This window comes from Enhydra lutris, unplaced genomic scaffold (assembly GCF_002288905.1).
Source record: "Enhydra lutris kenyoni isolate GAN:26980312 unplaced genomic scaffold, ASM228890v2 scaffoldscaffold53, whole genome shotgun sequence".
Taxonomy (NCBI): Eukaryota; Metazoa; Chordata; class Mammalia; order Carnivora; family Mustelidae; genus Enhydra; species Enhydra lutris.
This window is the reverse complement of record NW_019154137.1, coordinates 2,978,758-3,000,280: the sequence shown is the minus strand read 5'-3', so window position 1 is coordinate 3,000,280 and position 21,523 is coordinate 2,978,758. Positions and strand designations below refer to the sequence as shown.

Here is a 21,523-nt window from a genome sequence, read left to right as displayed (position 1 = left end):
TCTCGGCAACATGCATTTAACATATCTGACATTGGAAACAGCTTTGGTGATGACAGTTTGGGAGGACTGAGCTGATACGGCCCCTTAGAGGCTAATCTACTTCCATTACATTGGTAATGTCCTTATTGTTTTTCCTGATTATAAACATGATGCATACTAATACAAAATCAAATAATACAAACTCAAATAAGTAGAAATGAAAAGCCTCTCAGAAACTGGGCCGGAGAGCAGAGGTGGGGCAAGCTCCAGGGATTTGTAATAAAAAGCAGTGTTTTCTCCATACTGATGGGATCATTTGGGCATAGCTAAGTCAGTGCAGCCGCACTGAAGCAGAGAACCAGAATGCAATCCTTTACCCATGGTGCATGGTCTTCTAAGAAGAGCAGTGATTAAGGCCGTACCCTGGGGAAAGCCACTGTTTAATAAAAGATGCAGAAGCATGGGACGCCTGGGTGGTTCAGTTGGGTAAACGTCTGTCTTCAGCTCAGGTCATGATCCCAGGGTCCTGGGATCGTGCCAAGCATCTGGCTCCCTGCTCAGCGGGGAGTCTGTTTCTCCCTCTGCCCCCCCCCCCCCCGCTTGTGCGCTCGCTCGCACTCTAACTCACTCTCTCTGTCAAATAAATGGATACAATCTTTCAAAAACCAAAAAGATGCAGGAGTACAGGAACTCAAGAGGGAGATGGAGGACCGGTTAGAAAGAGGTGTGTTTAGGAACTTAGGTTTTGGTCCAGACCGACCTGGGTTCAAATCCCATCTTGCTACTGATGAGCGATGTTGGTACAAGTGTTCTGTGCCGCTCTCGGCCTATTGATAGCTATTGTCCTGGCTGGTCCCACGCTTGTGGCTTCTTACGATTGCAAGACGGTCTCAGCAATAACCACCAGGGAACTTGGAGACCAGAAAAGTTTATTATTTGCAGGTCCTGGAAAGCACATGGCACAGCTGGGACCACACAGTGAGGTCGCAGGGTAGAGAAAGAGAAACCAGGTGTGGGTCTGGCGGTCTGCTCTTATTGAGATGGAGAGTTTAGGTCTAGGATTTGGTGGGCTTGCTCTAGAGGGATGGATTTATTTATTTATTTATTTATTTATTGGATTTTATTTATTCACTTGAGAGAGTGAGTGAGAGAGAGAGAGAGCACAAGCTGGGGGAGGTGTAGGGGTAAGGCAGAGGAAAAAGAGGACTCCCCGCTGAGCAGGAAGCTGGACATAGGGCTCGATCTCAGGACCCTGGGATCATGACCCGAGCCAAAGGCAGACACGAAAACTACCGAGCCACCCAGGCGCCCCTAGATGGGCAAATTTAAAACATAAGAGAATTCTAAGCAGGAGAAGAGAAAAAACATGTGGCCCAAATGGTCTCTTATGGAAATCAACTAAGATTTCTGAAACAAAGGAGCCCCGTGGGGGGTGGTGGCAGCGGAGGGAGGGCTGACTCTTTACCTGAAGGAGGCTGGCAGCGTGTTTATTCCAGATAGTCAGTTGTCTTTGAAGTGGATGCTTCTGCAATAAAACTTAAATCAGGCACTTGGCATGGCAGAAAAGAAAAGCCAACCCTCGGAGCTTACACCAGAAGACACTTAAATTCTCTATGGCTCCTTTTTCCCACCTGTAAAGTGGGGAAGACGATAATACCTGTAGAGTGGGGATGACGATAATACTAGTATCTACCCTAGAGGGCTGTGGTGAGGCATACTTGATGTGTCTGGCATATAAAATGGTCCAGCAGTGCTGGGCACAGGGATGCTGGGTAGCTCAGTCCATTAAGTGCCTGCCTTCTGCTCAGGTCATGATCCTCAAGGTCCTGGGATTGAGCCCCACATCAGGTTCTCTGCTCAGTGGGGAGCCTGCTTCTCCCTCTCCCTCTGATCCTCCTCCCACTCGAGCTCTCTCCCTCTCTCTCTCTCTCTCTGTCTCAAATAAATAAATACCTAAAAAAAAAATAAAGCAGTGCCCGACACAGAGTAACTAGGGAACAGAAGATATTGTTATGATCATTACTTTTATTGGTAGAAGAATCGAGGGAAAGTTGTACCGTGTAGCGTAATGGGAGAGAATAACAAATGGAACTAAAAAATATCCATTGGCTTTGGCAATATGAAGGTCATTAATACACTAAGGAATAATAATTCCAGGGAAGTTGTGGGTGGAAGCTAAATGGCCATGAATGAATGGAATATAAGTAAGTAAAGGCATCAGAGTAGCAAAAAGAGCAACAGGACAGAAAAGTGAGACTAAGATCAAATGCATGTTTACATGGGAATTTGGCATATGTAAGTCAGCAGGGAAAGAATGGACTATTCAAGACAATGTGCTGGAAAAATAGGCCATCCATCAGGAAAAAATAAAATGAGACCGTCCCACACAAACACTAGGCACAAAAATAGATTCCAGATGGATTAAAAACAAATTCTAAAAATATAAGGAGAAAATATAGAAGAAGGTTTTTATAGCTTTAGGGATAGAGAAGGTTTTTCTAATTGTGACACAAAATCCCAAAGCCATGTAAGAAATGACCGACACATTTAAACTTACTAAAATTAGAAAAAAAAAAACCTTTGCATACTGAAAGTTGCTATAAACAAAAGACAAACTACAAACAAGGAGAAGATATTTGCAACCTATGTCACAGACAAATGATTCTTCTGAAATGTGAAAAGAGCTTCTCCAGTTCAGTGAGAAATAAACAGGTAACTGACAGAAGGGGGGGTGGGGAGGTATAGAAATTGACAACTAACCTACAAACCCAGACTCATCCCACAGTCACCAGTGTTTAGGGAAGAGCAAAATGAAACAAAGAAATATTTTTTATCCATCAGAGTTGCAAAAATAAGAGACAAAGAGACAATGGCTGCTAACACCAGCTAATTTCATTCATGTTGCTGGGGATTGTAACTGGATACAGATGTTTTAAAGGGCAGATGTGGTGGGACCTATTAAAATCTTAAATGTGACTACCTTATGATCCAGCAATTCCACTTGTAGGAATACAGCCGAGGGAAACAATTGCACACGTTCATGAAAAACATACAGAAAGGGTGTTCACTGCAGCATTGGATATGGAATAAAAAAAATTTCGTAAGCACCTGAAATTTCCACCAATAGAGCAGCTAAATGAGCTATGGAACAACTGTACCATGGAATACGTTTGGCAGTTTAAAAAAAGGCAAATCTGTGTACACTCATGTGGGGGGATGTTATTAAGTGAAAAGAGATGTAGCAGAATGCTAATGATACACCGATCATGATGCCATTTGTATAAGCCCACCCTTCCCAATGAAACACCGAACACCGTCCCCCCCCATAAATGCAGAGAAAAAGATCTGCGAGGTGAACAAACAAACTGAAATTGTAGTTACGTCCAAGGAGGGGAGATGGAGTCCCAGGTTGGGTGTAGAGATTACTACAAAAAATAAATATAAACTTAAAAAAAAAAAAGTCGCTCCTGACCTCTACACACTGCCTTATCTCTTTTTCCCAGTTCAGGAAAGCTTTTTAAAGGAGTGGTCTACACCCACTTTATGTGTTTTTTTTTTTAAGATTTTATTTATTTATCTGACAGAGATCACAAGTAGGCAGAGAGGCAGGCAGAGAGAGAGGGGGAGGCAGACTCCCCCACTGAGCAGAGAGCCCGATGCGGGGCTTGATCCCAGGACCCTGGGATCATGACCTGAGCTGAAGGCAGAGGCTTAACCCACTGAGCCACCCAGGCGCCCCCACTTTATCTGTTTTTGAGGCTGAGAGAGAGAGAGGGTGAGGGCTTGAACGGGAACGGAAGCTTCGAGGACAGAGAGGAGGAGGCAGGTATGAGAGAAAAAATCCACAACACCTAGTAACCTAGTTGATGTGGGGGATCTAGTTCAGTTGATAACATTACACTAAATGTCAACTGTGTGCCAGATACATGTGAGGTGCCTGGGATACTAAGAAATAAGGAAGTTGTGGTTTAGTGGAAGGGACTAATACGTAGCCTACAAATTCTACACAGTGTAGTGAGTACCGTAACAAAGGCACATGGAGAGAGCTGTGGGGAAAAGTGTAGCCATCAGCAGAGCACGGTGGGGGTTTAAGGTGGGGAGGAGGGGGTCAGGAATGGCCGAGCTAAGTCTAGAAATCTTGTGGGATGCGCACAAGTTAGCCAACTGGCATATTGTGGGTATTCGGTACCTATCTGTCGAGTGAATGAAACATACATTCATGGGGAAAAGAAAATTTTAAAAATACCTCTAAGGTTTTATCTTTCAAGACCAAATGGATCCACTGAACGTTGTTAGTGAGGATGCCAATGAGGGTAGAAAACAGTCTACGATGTGTCAGAGACTGAATGAGAATGAATGAATGAATGAATGATTCTTTCCAAAAGATCTCCATTTACCCATTAAATATTTATTGAACTTCTATTATATGCCAGGCCCTGTGGTAGGTGCAGAAGACAAGCTCTGTTCCTAAGGGAACAAAAGGCATAGGGCAGTAGTTGGAGAGAAATGTGTGGTTGAGGGGGATTGGGTTGAGGAAAGATCTTTCTTTTGAGATGAGGGAAGAGTTCAGCATATTTACAGGTTGAAGAGTCAGTCGGGGGCGAGGACCCTGTAGATGAAACAAGATTCTCAAAGAGCCTGAAAGGAATGAGAGCGAGTGCCCGGAGGGTGATGGGCCTGCACGCGATGAGACGAGAGGGCGGTCGGGAAGGGCGGATTCCGTTTTAGAGGGGAGAGACTGTGGCAGGAAATTGCGCTGCTGTGAGGCTGGTGGCCCCAGTTTTGTTGGTAATGTTGCAGCTGAGACACCTCTCGAAAGTGGAGATGTCACACGCAAGCAAGTTTTGGAGCTCGAGGAAAGCAGTGAAAGTTTGGAAGGGTCCATAGAGGCCATGGGAAGGCAGCCAGTCAAGGTCAAGGTTGCTCTGTCTGAGGTTGGAGGCCGTGGCTTTGAGTGCCAAGACTTTTGTGATGACCTCTAGCTAACTTCACCAGCCTCTGTGTGGGAGCAGAGGGCATATCCCGAAATGTTTTCAGCGCAGCAATTTGCTGGCCCACTAGGGTGGAGGGGAGATGAAGGTGTTGATAAAAGAGTGTTTCAGTTAATCAGTCATGAGGTTCGGCCCAGGTGGAGAAGGAGATGAGGCCAGTGAGGGGCTCATTGCCGGTGAGACAATGGAGAGGTCAGGGTACCCCAGGAGTCCGTGAGGCAAAAGGTCAGGTGGAGGAGGACCCAAGGTGTAAGAGGGTTGGAAAGGTGAGAGGTCATGGTCAGAGAGCAGGGAGTTAGAGGATGTCTTGGGGGAAGCTGATGTGGCCAATGGTAAGGTGTGTCGGTGGCTGAAGCAGACGGAGACCGAGAGTTGTAGAGTTTGCACAATCAGGGAATAAAGAGGCTGAAGTCTGACGGGTTGTCCAGGAGCACACTGCTGACTGCTGTCACCCAGACTGGGAGAGAGACCGCGTGGGTCAGGCGCCGCCAGAAGACGACAGAATAGGTCTCGAGCGGAAAAAAAGGTTTTACGCTGAGGTAGAGGAGGAATTGTCTCGAAGTGGCACCGGGAGCTGCAGGAAGGCCCACCCTGCTGACCCCAAGGCACACAGGCTGTGGGAGAGGACTTCCGGGTGGGACCGGGGAGTCTGCAGTTCCTACAAGCCCGCACGTTTGGCTCTGACCTTGTGCCTCCTTGGTTTTGCTGGCTGAGACGATTGTGTCAAGCACAGCGTGTGTGACCGGGCCTTGTAGGGTTCTGGTTGTGGGGGCGCTCCGATGGCTGTGACTACGCAGAGGACGGCACATGGGAGAGGGAAGAGACTGGGGTGACCTGGAGGTGTCTAGGAAGCGTCTAGGAAGGTGTCTAGGAAGCGTGACTGGGGGGCAGTGAGCACTGCAGCTGTGGAATGCACGAGACTGCCCAGGGATCACGTGTGTGCAATGTGTAGAATGACGGCAGAACATGGTCCAGGACGGAACCTTTGAGACAGGCCAATATTTAGGGTGAGTGAGAAAGAAGAGTTCTGGGGGCAGGAGAGAATGGCAGCAGGAAGCCAGAGGGCAGTGTTTCAGGAAGGGACTTGTCATCGGTGTCTAGAAAGATGACAGTTGAAAAGTGCTTGCTGAGGGCGCCTGGGTGGCTCAGTTGGTTGAGCGACTGCCTTCGGCTTAGGTCATGATCCCGGACTTCCAGGATCAAGTCCCGCATTGGGCTCCCAGCTCCGTGGGGAGTCTGCTTCTCCCTCTGACCTTCTCCTCTCTCATGCTCCTTCTCACTCATTCTCTGTCAAATAAATAAATAAGATCTTTAAAAAAAAGAAAAAGAAAAGTGCTTGCTGAGGGGTAGAATCATTAGTTTTCTAGAATACGGCTGTTTAAGAAACCCAAGGTAGTCATCTGGAAAACAATTCTTTTTTTTTTTTAAAGATTTTATTTATTTATTTGATAGACAGAGATCACAAGCAGGTAGAGAGGGAGGAGGAAGCAGGCTTCCCGCTAAGCAGAGAGCCCGATGCGGGGCTCGATCCCAGGACCCTGGGATCATGACCTGAGCTGAAGGAAGAGGCTTTAACCCACCGAGCCACCCAGGCGCCCCTGGAAAACAATTCTAATGAATACCAGTGCAGTTAGGTAGCCATTTTTTTTTTAAAGATTTTATTTATTTGACAGAGAGAGCGATCACAAGTAGGCAGAGAGGCAGGCAGAGAGAGAGGGGGAAGCAGGCTCCCCGTGGAGCAGAGAGCCCGATGAAGGGCTCGATCCCAGGACCCCGGAATCATGACCTGAGCCGAAGGCAGAGGGTTAACCCACTGAACCACCCAGGCACCCCAATTGTCTTCCTTTTAGAAACTGAGTAATATTCCATTGTCTGGCTCTCCCCCATTTTGTTGATGGTTACTGGGTCGTTTTCATCTTTTGACAATTGTGAATAGTTCCTCCTTTCTGTACTAGCTCCCAGCTCCCTTGCCTTCTTCCTGTTGCAAATCTCCTCAAGCTCGTTTCTGCCTCTGGACCGTTACCTTTGTTATTCCTCTCCGGAATGCTCTTCTCCCAGATTCTCCCTCTCTTATACCCGTCCATGCAATGCAGCTTAAAGGTCACATTGTCAGGGAAGCCTTCACGATCACTTTTTATCCCTATTATCGAAAGGAGTAAGAAGTAGCATCCAGACTAGGAATTGTTTTTTTTTTAATATTTTTTAAAGTATTATCATCTATTTATTTAAGAGAGAGCATGAGCAGAGGGAGAGGGAGAAGCTGATGCTCCGTTGAGCAAGGAACCCAATGTACGGCTCAGGGCTCGATCCCAGGACCCTGGGATCGAAGGCAGATGCTTAACCGACTGAGCCCCCGGGGCGCCCCAGACCAGGAACTGTTCTGTGCCTTTGGACTTCTTGGCAATCTAGTGAGGTCTGTGGACTCATTCTTCAGATAACCGTCTTAAATGCCTAAAATATGCCCATTATACTAACAATACACTTCCCAAAATATTTTCAATTTGTGAGTTAGTAACCCCTATTACTTTATTAGTTCCTGAAGTAATATCTGCATGCAGCTTGAATAACTATCATAATTTAGAAGGTGTGTAAGTATAAATGCTATTTTGAGCTATTTGCAACAACTGTAATAGGAAGCAAAAGCATCAGTGATTTCTATTGACTGTGAAATCACAGATATTGCTAAAATTACTGTAGATCGTTACCTACATTTGTACTTGAAAAACCACTAAGCCTCAGTGAGGGCTCTGTGGAAACGATGTGGTTTTTTCCTACCCAAGTTGGTGGAATCTACGAATTCTCTCCATAGACCCCTTGGAAGTCTGTGGACCCCAGGTTAAGAGCTCCTGCCCTAAAATGTGAAAGACACGCAGTAGTGACGAGGAGAGGTGGGTTACGTTGGAACTGGGCTTTTTTGGAAGACTTTCTTTTAGAGAGCGAGAGGACAAGTGTGCGCCTGCGTGCACATGAGCCGGGATGGGGGGCAGACGGAGGGACTCTCAAGCAGACTCCCTGCTGAGCGCAGAGGCTCTCGGGTCTCCATCTCAGGATCCTGACATCACGACCTGAGCCAAAACCAAAGTCAGACACCCGACCCACAGAGCCGCCCAGGTGCCCCTTAGAACTGGGTTTTGTAGCGGCTGGAAGCCATTGCAGGAGGCCGGGGAGTGATGAGTGGGAGAAGAAAGCTGCCTTCTCCACCGTTCCACGGAACCTGGGTGTGAGAGACAGAGAAATTTCCAGCTGAGAAGGCACATGAGGGAAGCCTTGTCTTTGAAGGGGAGTCGGGTATCGCCTGGGAGAAGGAAACATTTGTGCAGACACTGCCTGTGGGAGTGAGGGATTTGATTTATGGCAGACTGGAGGCCAGTGAGCACAGCAGAATGGGGTGGGGAATCCTTCCTATATTCTGGGTAAGTTGGACACGGAGGAGAAGGACAAAGATGAATCACCCAGGATTGGCCGGTTTGGCTGGTCTGATTCAGAGACTCCTAAGGGCCTGAGGCGGCAGCAGAAAGATAGGCCCAGGGCACCACCAGAGACTGAGGGGTGGGGGAGGGCGAGAAAAAACTCAAAACGCACTCTCTTCTTTCCTCCTCTGGTTCCTTTTGCAGAACAAAAAAAAAAAAAATGAAGTTAAAAAAAAAAGTTATGTTAAGGAGGGAAAAAAAGGAAGCAGTGCCATAATTTGATAATTCAAATGAGCCAATCATCCAAAAATTACTTAGAGAGGTCAAAGGGGTGCAACCCCCTCCCTTGCTCCTAATTCTTCAGGAACCTCCTAAGGACCTCAGCAACCAAGAGATTATTGGATGCTGTTCCCCTTCAGAATGATGTTTGGCTCAGAGGGCTCAAAGGAAGGAAAAAAAGAAAAAAAAGGATTTTATTTTTAGAATTTTCTCTGGGGCTCCAAGATACCTTGCACCTGGATCTCTTCTCTGTATGTAGTGCTCAGAATCTAGGATTTAGGGGTTCTTTTTTTTTTTGTAAGCTATTTTCCCTTCTCTAGCAGGGGGATCTTTCAGAAAGGTTCCAGTTGGGAGCTGCGGCCGGTGGGAAGCATTGGCCGGGCCCTGCTCTCTTTGATTCTGTTTCTGTCTCTGCCAGCTCACCGTGCTGGGTTTGAGAACAAACCTCCTGGCTTGGATGGTGAGGCAGCGGACAGGCTGGTGGGGGGATGAGAGCAGAGGCAGAGCTGAAGCCACGCTGACCTAGTTAGAGCTGAGGCTGGCTGCAGAGGTGGCAGAAATGGCCCCGGAGAGAAGAGAGAAGCTTCCCAGGACAGGGAGGAACAGAGTACTGGCTCTGGTTTCAGGCGCCCTGGCAAGACTTGGGGTCATAAAGGGGACTGTGTGTAGAGACTGTGAGCTGGGTGTGTGTGTGTGTGTGTGTGTGTGTGTGTGTGTGTGTACGTGTGTGGGGTGGACAACCTTTACCAAATGTTGTCCACATGCTTAGATTTTAAAGTCATACTCTTGGAGGAAATGAAAACTGGAAAAATATGTGGACCTTAGGGGAGCTCATGGGCAGTGCCATAAACCCAGCGAGACCGAGCAGAACCCAGGCTGTTCTGACAAGCTCCCCCCGCAGTGGGTCAAGGAGCGGTCCCAGCCCCCACCAGGTCCCCAGCTCCCACAGTAGGCACTGGGGGGAGACGCAGGGAGCACGGATGTGGAACCAGCCTGGAGCACAGTCAGCCCACCCCCGGGACTGCCCGCGGGCCCCACGCTGCCTCAGGCCCCCATGGGGGAGAGAGGAGTGCCCTCTGTGGCCTCTGGCCCTCAGAGGGACAGTCTATTTGAGGGAACGGTCATCCTTGGCAAGTGACAGTAAGTGATCCGATAGCCTTATTATTATTATTATTATTATTATTATTATTATTATTTTATGCTCCGGGGTCAGAGAAGGGATTTCTGGCAAAAGTGGGGAAGGCTGTATGGAAGAGGAGGTGGACAGTCCATGACCCTGAGGGGTGGGAGGGTAGGACTGGGATGAGAAGGGAGACGCGGGTGGTCCAGAGCGAAGGTACGCCCGGAGCAGAAGTTGGACCAAGGAGGTGGCGGGCCCGACGGGACGGGCAGGCCTGTCGATGGGATATGGAGAAACCCAGATGGATGGGGAGAGTCAGATGACCCAGGGCATTTTAAACTTCGAGAAGACACTGTCCCGAAAGTCCTGGTTTGGAAGCGGTCGGGCCACATCCCTGCTCTCCCCCACCCCATCCCGCAGCTACAAGCCCATCGTGGAATTCATTGACGCCCAGTTCGAGGCTTACCTGCAGGAAGAATTAAAGATCCGCAGGGTACTGCACACCTACCATGACTCCCGAATCCACGCCTGCTTGTACTTCATCGCCCCCACGGGCCACTCCCTGAAGTCTCTGGACCTCGTGACGATGAAGAAGCTGGACAGTAAGGTACGAAGGCAGGGGTGAGGGCGGGCGGGAGGCCGGGCACACGGAAATCCCCCTTACCGGTCTCTCGGGCCATGCAGGTGCCAGATGCAGAAGACGCTCTGGGGCCTCCTCATCCTCCCCTTCATTCCCTGATCCTCCAGAGAGATGGTGTTGTTGATCCAGCACCCGCGTTGTATGCTTTGTGATCTGTTTTCCCGGCGCGGGGCATGGGTTTACCCTGAGCCATCTTTCTGCCCTGATCCCTCTGGGGGTTAAGGGTGGCTGCAAGCAAGATGGCCGCCTGGGCCTAGGGGCTCAGCCTTTGGCAACGGAGAGGTGTCTTCTTCTTTGCCCCAAGATTAACTGGCCTGTTCGAGAATCGAACATGGCAAACTGGATTTTGAAAGTTACTATTTCTATTATCAGTAATAATTTTAGTAACAGCAGCTAATGTTTGCTAAATCCTCATTATATGCCACTCTGAGGCAAGCACCCTCTGGACCGTCTCCTAGAATTCTCACAGCCCAGTAAGGCAAACACCGTCATTATCCCCCACTTACCGGAGGAGACAAGGAGGCTCTAAGAGGTTAAAGGACTTGCCTGTTGTCATGCAGCTGGCTCCTGGCAGAGTCTAGATTCGAACTCGGATCCCTGGCACCATGTTCTGTGGCCTCCAGGCCTGAGAAAGGTGGCTGCGGGAATCAGTCGTGTCCTTCCCTGAAAGGAACTCAAAAATGTAAGTCCCTTGCCAGACGGAAATCAGACAAGGATTTGTCCTCTGAAAGGACTATTTACTGTACAAAAGAATAAAGGCAAGATTCCTTAAAAAAGCCTAATCCAATTTCCCCCTAACATTTCCTATGTGCCTGGCCGTGGGGCGAGTACCGTATATGCATTATTTTATTTCATCCTTCCAAGAATCCAGGGTGGTGGTTACCATTATACCCACTTCCTCACAAGAACACTGAGGCACAGAGAGCCAAGTGGCTTTCTGTAGGTCAGACAACTTGTAAGGAAGGGGTCCAGGATTTGGACCTGGCTGTCTCTGACTCCAAGGTATTTTATTTTGTGAAATTCTAATTTATATGCATTACTTAGTAGCCTATCCATGATAAAAAGACACTTTCAGCTCAAATCAAAATAGAAGCAAATTTTTCATTTTTTTGCCCCAGGATGCTCACCCCCCACGAGCACTGGGCTGCTCTGGAAAGGTCGCTATGCCCTGTGTGTCCTGTATCGGGCAGCAGAGAGCCACGCACCGGTGGCCTGGTGGGTGGGTTGGGTGGAGTTAATCAGCCTTTGGCACATGTTGGTCCTGAGTCCATGGGGACCTGGTGGAAAGTGACAAGGAGAATTGGCTCTGTCTGCTGTTCCACCTTGGCAACGGCATTGACCCTCCCACACCCCCCGCTGCCCTGTGTCCTTCGAAGACTTCAAGGAACGTACCTGTAGGGTCCCATCTTTCTCTGATCTGCGTGTGAAACTGGAGACAACCTTTGCGGGTACTCCTCAGGTAAAGCATAAAGCAGGCTGGCTTCAGCCTCCAAGTGTAGAGCTCTTCCTGGGGCCCAAGGACTGTCGATGATGCTTCCCGCCCCCTGCCCCAAGTCTGCTGGTGGCAACGCCTCTGCTCCGCATGTGAACCTGAGCCCGGGTGTGCTCTGTCTCACGAAGACACGTGCGTGTCACAGTTCTTTACCTTCCCGCCGCAAAAGCCCTGTCTCTCCTTGGAGTCATTTCAAGGGCCAGGGCTCAGGTGGATTGAACCTTGGTGTGGTGTTAGGCCTTTGTCCTGCTGTCGGCAATTGGACATATCCACCTGCTTGCTTTGTGCAGAAATTAATCGCAAAACAGGCAGGGTAACTCTTGTTTGCTTGAGGTCTCAGATCATACCGGAGACTGAGAGGGTCCTCTCCCTCCAGCTGGGTTGGTTCATAAGTTTGCTGCTAGAAAGGAGGTGGGTCCCTAACACGCTGGGGCAAACCTGCCCCGGGTAGGTTGGAACAATTTACTGTTGACAAGGAGAGGCCCTTCTTGTCAAGCACAGATTCCCAACTGTCATCTTTCTGATTGGAATCACTCAAGCAGTGACCTCGATATTAAGGTATCACACAGCTCATCGATTTGGAGCTGAGCTGGTTAAGACTGTGGAATTAGGAAGAAGGCCGAAGTTGGATCTGGATCCCAGTTCTGCTACTTACTGCTCTGTGGCCTTGGACAAGTTACCTAGCCCCTCTGTGCCTCAGTTTCTCATTGGTAAAGTGAGAGGGGTGTCTTCAAGATTAATTGTGTTAATCCATGTAAAGCACTTAGTTCAGCACACAGCACTGAGTAAGCGGCCCCCATCATCATTTATTATGCTGTGATTTGGCTACAGAGGTGGCCAGTCCTGGGCTGGTGGGTTGAGCTCATGGAAGTCCTCTGTCATGCCGCTATCGGTCGCAGATTACCAACAGAGATTCCGCTTTGCGCCTTCCTTCCCCAGGTGAACATCATCCCCATCATCGCCAAATCAGATGCCATTTCGAAGAGTGAGCTAACAAAGTTCAAAATCAAAATCACCAGCGAACTTGTCAGCAACGGGGTCCAGATCTACCAATTCCCTACAGATGATGAGTCAGTGGCAGAGATCAATGGAACCATGAACGTGAGTGTGGGCAGAGGGCTTCAACTTACTGACCATTTGCTGTTTATTTTTATTATTTTTCTTCTTTAGAAAGATTTCATTTATTTATTTTTGCGAGAGAGCGAGAGAGCATGAGCAGGGGGGAATGGCAGGCAGAAGGAGAGGGAGAAGCAGGCTCCCTGCTGAGCAGGGAATCAGATGTGGGGCTCGATCCCAGAACCCTGGGATCGTGACCTGAGCTGAAGGCAGATGTTTAACTGACTGAGCTTCCCAGGCGCCCCTATGTTTATTATGTTACAAACTAGTCGAACAACACCATTCATTTTACTGCAATCAACTCTCCATCGTCTGAATCTCGGGTGTTTATGAGAAGGAATCCAGAACCCAAACAGCTCCTCTCCCTTATCCTTGGCTGCTTCAAAGCCTCAGGGATGCTGAGATTAATAGCTAGAGACGGAGGGAGGGAAAGGCCAACTTTAGGAAGAGTCTGGAGCCGAGGATTCGGACCTCTCCTTCCACCCTCCTCTTTGGTGCTGCTTCGGTCTAAACCAGCCCTCCCCCCCAATCCCCAGGACTGCCAGAAAGGCAAACAGTCTTCCTCTCTGACCAAAACAATGCCATGACAACCACAGCAGGGAAAGTTGGCTGTCTTCCGAGACTCCGCATCATCGAGCCCTCTCCCCACCGAGGGAGGAAAAAATGACATCTAGCCTCCAATTTTTCTGGTGACTAGAGAAATGTTATTTTTAAGTTTCAGGGTGATGCTTTGCTTTATTAAGTGTGAATGAATCAAATAAAAAAAAAAAGGCATCCCGACTTGCCATCTTTCCTCTCCTCTCCCCCCCCCCCCCCCCCCCCCCCCCCCCCCCCCCCCGCCCGCCACCTAGAGGAATGCGTAGTGAGCAAGGCGGGAGTCAAACATCTCTTCAAGCTTCTTTACAATGTGCTGATGCTGTTGCTGTGAACTCTTCAATGTTGTGATTTCAAGGAGACAGCTAATAGCTTTCAGAAAGCCTCTGCTTTGAGAACAGATTTTTTTTCTCGCTGTTGAGAGGCATCAGTTTTTCCTAATGACATAATGCCCGGGTATAGCCAGACTCAGGAAAGACTGGTAATAAAAGCCATTTTTAGAAAACTTTCCAGCTGCCACCGCCCCTGAGTTATCATTACGGTATCAGCTGCTACCTTCTAGAATTTGGCAAACAAATTAGCATAGCGGGGCGGCAAGTCATTGTGTCCGCCCGCCTTGCTGCCCGTCGGTACCCCCGAGATGCGTTCGTTATTAGAAGGCCCTTAGAGGAGAAAGGTCATCCAACCTCCCAACTATAATGGATGTTCTGGAACTGGAATAGACTAAGTCATGCCAACTGGGTCATCCAACCTTTTTTTTTTAAATTTACTTTTAAAGATTTTGTTATTTTTATTTGTTTGAGAGAGAGACCGAGAACACAAGCAGGGGGAGCAGCAGGCAGAGGGAGAGGGAAAAGCAGGCTCTTCGCTGAGCAGGGAGCCTGACTCAGGGCTTGATCCCAGGACCCTGGGATCATGACCCAAGCTGAAGGCAGACGCTTTACCGACTGAGCCACCCAGGCACCCCCATCCAACCCTTCAAAATATACTGAGAGGAATGCAAGGTAGACACGAGACAGGAAAGGTAGTGAATCTGAGAACAGACTCCCAAGAGGAGGCTTGAGAGCTTCTCAGAGTTTTTGGAGACTGGATGTCTGACGTCAGGGGACCTTTCCCCCTGCGTTTCAGGGGCAGTGCCGTCCTGCTGCCATCAGAGTCTCCTTCCTGGGCCCATAGCTGCAAAGTGCCACCCCCGGGAGGGTGTTTGCTTGGAGGGTGTACCCTGTCCCTGCTCTGCTTGACTCTCTCTGGGTCATCTAAACCACCCAACACTCAAGAGCAGCAGAACGTGGGCCAAAGCCCGGCCCCATGCTTTTCTACCCTTCGTGGCTAGCTGGCTTCCAGCAGATGCCATTCAGCCAGGAGGCAGCACATGGGTGGCAGCGGGGGGCCAGGAGGGCCCGGCAGCAAAAGCATGGTGGCCTTACTGTTCCCTGGCAAGATTTGGGCCCAGGAGTTAGGGACCTGGGCGAGTCGTTTTCCCCAGATTGCAAGTGGATGAGAGTATGAGAACTGCCCCATAGGGTTGTCGCGAGAAGCCAGTGAGAGCTGCCCAGCAGCACCCAGAAAATTCCGCTTGTGGATGCTTATCAGAACAGACTTTGCTGCTGGTTGCCAAGCGTGTGCCCTGAGAGGTCTCGGGAGCCCTGGCGGGGGCTGGGCCTTCCTTACCATGGGCAAGGGCTAGAATGACTGTGTGGTGAGCAAGAGGGGAAGCCAGTGACCCTGTCCCCTAACTAACCAAGGCCTGTGGGGAGAAATCTAACAGGCCCAAGGGAAGACAAACTGATCTTTTTTTAATGCCTTTTTTCTCTCCTTGGGTTTTTTTTCCTCCCTCCTCTCCTCCTGAGCCCAGAGAAATCCCTGCCCATTTCACACAGCCCCCTCCATCACTTTCGGCTAAGAGCCGGGAATGCAATGCGCCAGAAGGTTCTCTTTCTCACCTCCTCCCCCGGTCTAGTCCTTTGCCATCACTGCCCTCTGGCTCTTTTGTGTCTCGTGGCTGAAGCCCTAGCTCTTGGCAGGAGGGGTGGTATTTTCCCAGAAAGTGCTTGGGGGTGGATTTGAGGGTCCCCACCTGTCTTGGGATCCTGAGTGGGAATGCCCGGATGTCCCTCCAACTTCAGTGCCCCCATCGCGCCCTGTGTGTTACACACCCAACGACCCTCATGTTCAGTCTCCTAGGATCAACGCAACATTTCCCGCAGCCACCCCAGCCCATGTTCCATGTACCCTTAACCCCCTTTTTCCTCTGTCCCCACTTCAGGCACAGTGAGCGGAGTGGGAAGGGGTGGAGGGGGTTGCTGAGGAGATGCTCTGAGAGCAGCTGACAGAAGGTGACGGGAGAGTCCCCTCAGGGGCATACCAAGCTTTTCGGGGGACTTGCAAGTGTCCTAGAGCTGATATCCTGATGAGTCCTATGGTTTTCCATCCTGAAGAACATTCTTGGGGGGCAAGTGCTAAAGAGAAGGAAGAGGAAGGATTGGTTGTGACATCAGCGAGCAGATCAGGCAAACAAAAGACATTTGCTGTAGGTTTGCCAGAATCAAGCTGCTTCTTATCCTCTGACCTTGCACAGCCGGGTCACCCCAGAGTTTGGAGCGCTCACCCCATCTGCTGCTCGGACTCCCTCCGTGGGTGTGACAGACCAGTGGTGGGCTCTGAAGCCAGAGAGACCTGGGTTCCATTCCTAGCTCTGGCCCTCACTGCTGTGTGCCTGCTGGCACCTGGGCCTCAGTTTCCTTGTCTATAAAATGGAGATAAGAATGCCTAAGTCGCAGTGCGGTTGAAAAGCATCAACAAGACATGTGAGCTGCCGCTGCTGCTCCTGCCAGTTCTGTAGCTACCCCAGCTGTTGGTAAAATTGCTGCTGCCTCCTCTGTGAAACCGGCATTGACTTCATGAAGTGAGCTGCTCTCTCTTCCTCCAGCTCTTGAACCTGTGTTTCTTTCCTTTTTTTTTTTTTAAGATTTTATTTATTTGACAGAGAGAGTAGGCAGAGAGGCAGGCAGAGAGGGAGAAGGAAGCAGGCTCTCTGCTGAGCAGAGAGCCTGACGTGGGGCTCCATCCCAGGACCCTGGGATCATGACCTGAGCTGAAGGCAGAGGCTCTAACCCACTGAGCCACCCAGGAGCCCCTGAACCTATGTTTCTAATCGAGACTTTACCGCATTGTTATTATCGGCGTGTCTCTCTCCCACACCAGACTATGCGCTCTCCAGGAGAGGGCTCTGAGCTTTTTCAACGTCGTCCTGGTCATGTCCAGCACATAGTAGGGGCTCAGTAAATACGCATAGCATGGATCAGGCAGCAAATGAGTCCAAAGAAAGCTTGCTCCAGTGACCTTGTACTTGTCTGGGGCGAGCCCTTTTGAGTAAAGCCCCACCCAGGATCACCTGGTTTGGAAACAGTGTTTGTTCAGCGGTCCCACTTGGCCAGGTCTCCCAGTGCTTATGACCTGCCTGCTCCCTGGGAGACGGGGACCTGGGAGTGTTTCCCAAGCTCCCCACTACCAGCCACGGGCAGTTGTCTTTTCTTTGACCTCCAAAACCTTCATCAACCAGGCCTGTTCTGTCTCATATGATTCCAAGTGTGTAATTCTGGCGCTCCCAACAAGACTGTAAGCTCCTAGAAGGTGAAAGAGTGAGTGTCTCCTACTTCCTTTGTCTCCCTTACGGCCCTTAAAACAACCCAGTAGGGTTATGGGCATATAGGAAAATACCTGCGGACTTGACTTCTAGGTTCAAGAGTTCTGCGGGAGCTCTTGCTTCGGGGAAGGATGAGAACGAGGAATGCATAGCTCGGTCAGCAGTGTGGTTCTAGTATATGCCGGCTGCCCGGGCTCTCACACTCCAGGGAGGGGGCAGCGATCCTAGCCCCCTTGGCTCCCTTTAGCCTCTCTGTCCCCCCTGAGCATGTGTGTGCTGATCTGGGTATCCACTCAGTATTCAGCTTATTCTCTGTCTTTGTTCCCTATGTGTTGGGCTACGTCATTGAGAATTTCTAGTTGGCAGAAGTTGAACTAGGCCTCTTAGCCCCACGCAGCTCAGAGCTTAAGAAATGCCTCTTGGTGATGGCGATGGGGAGGGACACCACCATGGTGTGATGGGCCCAGGGCCCCAGAGCCAGGCAACGGTTGTATCAAGGGACACTCGACGCCTTTTTCCGGGAGCACTGCTCTAAGCCTCAGTTTGCCTTCTGTTCCAGGCGCACCTGCCGTTCGCGGTCATCGGCAGCACAGAGGAGCTGAAGATAGGCAACAAGATGATGAAGGCGCGGCAGTATCCTTGGGGCACCGTGCAGGGTGAGTGAGTCTCCAGGAGGCAGGGCCCCTTTCCCTGTGTCCAGCCGCTGTGCGGCTAGTCCCTAACTCATCCCCGGTCTCTACTCAAATGGCTGCGGCTTCCAGCAGCTCTGGCCCTGCCCCTGAATTCTCTGCCATGAGCAGGTCTCTTGGTCTCTAATGGAGAAGTTCCTAAAACAAAAACGTTCAAGAAAACATGGGTATTGGCCTCAGGTGCCCCTAGGGCACCAGGAGACGTACAAGAATATAGCAGATGAGTAGCAGACAACCCAGAAAGCCATCTGAAATAGATCAGATGAATTGCAAAACGTTCATCTAATGGGATATTAGTGGTGAAAATGAATGGATTATAGTTACTCGTACACGAATGAATCTCAGAAACATAAGACTGGGCTTAATAAATCAGAGAAGCATACATGCTGTACGGCTTCATTGATGTGAATTCCCAAAGTAGACAACACTGAAGAAGATCAGTCTTCTTAGGAATTCATACGTAAGTGGCAAAACAATAAAGAGGAAGGAAGGATGGTAAAGCCCAAAGTCAGAATAGTGGTTCAGCCTCGTTTCAAGTCCAGGCAGAGACACAAAGGTGCTGTTATTGTTTCATCGGAATTGTAGATACATTGGTATTCATTTTTTTCTTCTTTCTTTCTCTCTCTGTGTGTGTATATATATATAAAAATTTTATGCAATTATTATACAATTTCAAAACAGACGTATATACCCTCAGGAAGCTTCCTTTCGTGGTCTGCCTGACCCGTGGTAAGTTACCCATGGAGCTAGTCAGTTCTGTGGATACAGCAAGGCCTGGGACACTGGCCATGGGTAGAAGAAGCTTCTGGTCCTCCAAATCTTCAGCTCTAAGCTGGGTCTTAGAGGGGTACCGTGTACAAGAGGGCGACTGATGGACTATATGCTCATCCCTGCCACTGAGCAAATAACCGGAAGTGGGTGGGAAGTTATCCACTTCGCATACAAAGCTGGCATGCTTCTGGGCACACCGGAGCCTCTCCAGTGGTCGCTGGATTTTTCCATAGGTAGGACAGGACTGGTTATTGGAGCCGTGCTAGGTTTTGGTCGTCTCTACCATCTGGGGCCGAGATGCTCTGCTAGGAACATTTGTGAACTGTTCCTGGACCCATAGTCCTAGCTGGGAATGAGTCTGTGGTCTGAGAGACAATCATGTGGAGTAAAATGAGGAGAAACCAGCCAACTGGTTCCAGTGACTTCCTGCCATTTAGATCGTGCACACCTAACCGGCAGAGGGGTTTTTGAAGGTTTTTCGTGTAAGTTGGAGTTCACTGTTCTGTCCAAGTGACCTTGGAGTCAATCCTTCTGACCAGCCACCAGGCATCGCTGTGCGGAAATGGAGGAAGAGCTGGTCCAGAGAATTGCCTGACTGATGTAATTTTTTTTTTAAGATTTTATTTATTTATCTGACAGAGAGAGAGAGATCACAAGTAGGCAGAGAAGCAGGCAGAGGGGAAAGGGGGAAGTAGGTTCCCTGCTATGCAGAGAGCCTCATGTGGGGCTTGATCCCAGGACTGGATGAGGACCTGAGCCGAAGGCAGAAGCCTAACCCACTGAGCCACCCAGGCGCCCCATGACTGATGTAATTTTTAACATTAGCTTGTGTTCTATGGCAGCAGGGGGCTTTATTCCCAAGGCAATGGTTGTTTTTTTTTTTTTAATTTTTTAAAAAGTTTCACTTATTTAAGTAATCTCTATACCCAGTATGGGGCTCAAACTCACGACCCCAAGATCTAGGGTTGCATGCTCTTCCAATGAGTCCGCCTGGTGCCCCAGGGCCATGGGCCTCAAGCAGAGGGGTTATGTGAGCTGATGTGAGCGTTGAAAAGGTCACTCTGTCATTCCAGACCCCCTCCCTGCCCCCACTCCCCTCTCCCAGGCCCTGGAAGACAGAACCTAGGGTGACTAGGCCAGTTCGTCATTTCAGACACCACTGTCCCTCATGGTCAGGCCAGACACCCCCACCGTAACCCAGGGGAGCCATGCCTGGAGGCACACAGCCACAGACCTTTGCTCTACTCTTTTGAGCGGGGGGCACTTTCATTCGGGCCAGAAAGTGGGATCCGCTTCGCCTGGTCATCATCACTGCTGTCGGTCCACCATCCACCCTCTAAAACACACCTCCTTTGAATCTCCGACCTACCATTCAGGCAAGCCACACCTTGGTCCACACCCTTTCTGGCCACTGTGGTCTAGAGGTCCTAGTTGTTCCCCTTTATTCTTTGGAGACTTGGCGCCTGCTCGGAGCCTTTGCCCCCCCCCCTTAGCTCACCTGCATTTCACGCCCATCTGCCGCTTGCTAGCCACGTAACCTTGCCTAACGTTATTGAGACCTTGTGTCTCAATATTATCGAGACCCTTTCCCGATCTGCCTGATACATTCTCATTTTTCCCTCAAGAGCCTCTCTGGTGAAGCCTTCACTCTGCTGGGGCACCTTCGGCCCCCGCCCATCCTCTGGGCTTGCAACGCACAGGCCTCCGCTTTGGTAATTTTTGCATTGTATTTGCCTGTTTGCTTCCGATCTTCCACTCCACTGTAAGCTCCTTAGGGCAAGGCTCCATGACTTCGTTTCTGAATTCCCGGTGCCTCACACAATACTGGGAGCAGAGATGCTGGAACTCTTCATGGGATGGACGGCTGAATGTGCATTTGCCGTGAATGCAAACGCAGCACAGAGCAAACAGACATTCCCATGAGGTGCCGTGGAAGGCCTTCTTAGATTTTTTTTTTTATGGTTTTGCAGTTTTCTATTATTGTCAGCCTTGTAACTGTCCGTGTGCGTTTTCCGTGGAAAAGGGGATCAGGAGGCCAATTTGCAGGCTGTGTACACCCAGATGGAGGGGCCACGTGGCCAGGAGGCCTCTGGCCTCTCAATCGGTCCGTTTCCGCTGCTTCTGGCCCTCCTCTCAGTGCGCTTTCAACCCCCCTCCCCTGCCATGCAGTGGAGAACGAGGCCCACTGTGACTTCGTGAAGCTGCGGGAGATGCTGATCCGGGTGAACATGGAGGACCTCCGGGAGCAGACCCACAGCCGGCACTATGAGCTTTACCGGCGCTGCAAGCTGGAGGAGATGGGCTTCAAGGACACAGACCCCGACAGCAAACCCTTCAGGTACCCCTCCAGCCAGCCCGGCCCACCCTGTGACTGTGGAAGCCTTGCCCTGGACCCTGCTCACGGGCCCATTTGCTTCTTTGGACTCAGGCTGCCCCGCCAGATTTCTGAGCTGCTCCTTCCCCTCCTTCCCCTTGTCAAGCCCAGATGACGGGACTGGGTAGCAGTCATTGTGCACTTGTCGCTGACCTTCATGCTCTTCAGGCACTGTCTTAGTGTCTGCGTTCAAGGGCAAGTTTTTTTTTGACCGTGGGATGTTGATAATCTCTGACATACTTCTCAAATCAGAATCTGAGATGCTTTCAGACAAGAGGAATGTTTCTTTTTTTTTTTCTTTAAGAGGCATGTTTCTGAAAGTGGTTTCCTATGCCGACAAGAGCCATCTGATCTGTCTTCATGATGTGTGACATAAGTCCCACACTTGAAATCACCATAGGATGTCCTTTATTACAGCTCAG

At 49.9% G+C, this 21,523-nt stretch overlaps 1 protein-coding gene across 4 annotated transcripts in view; it reads left to right on the top strand.

The window, feature by feature from the left end:
* The window catches only part of LOC111157199 (septin 6), a 60,076-nt gene that overhangs the window by 27,762 nt on the left and 10,791 nt on the right, over positions 1-21,523 (top strand). For all 4 annotated transcript variants that reach the window (XM_022518491.1, XM_022518489.1, XM_022518488.1 and 1 more), the window contains 4 exons: positions 10,200-10,386; positions 12,851-13,012; positions 17,827-17,923; positions 20,897-21,065. In XM_022518491.1, the coding sequence (XP_022374199.1) occupies positions 10,200-10,386; positions 12,851-13,012; positions 17,827-17,923; positions 20,897-21,065 (615 nt within the window). The remainder of the gene's footprint in view (positions 1-10,199; positions 10,387-12,850; positions 13,013-17,826; positions 17,924-20,896; positions 21,066-21,523) is intronic.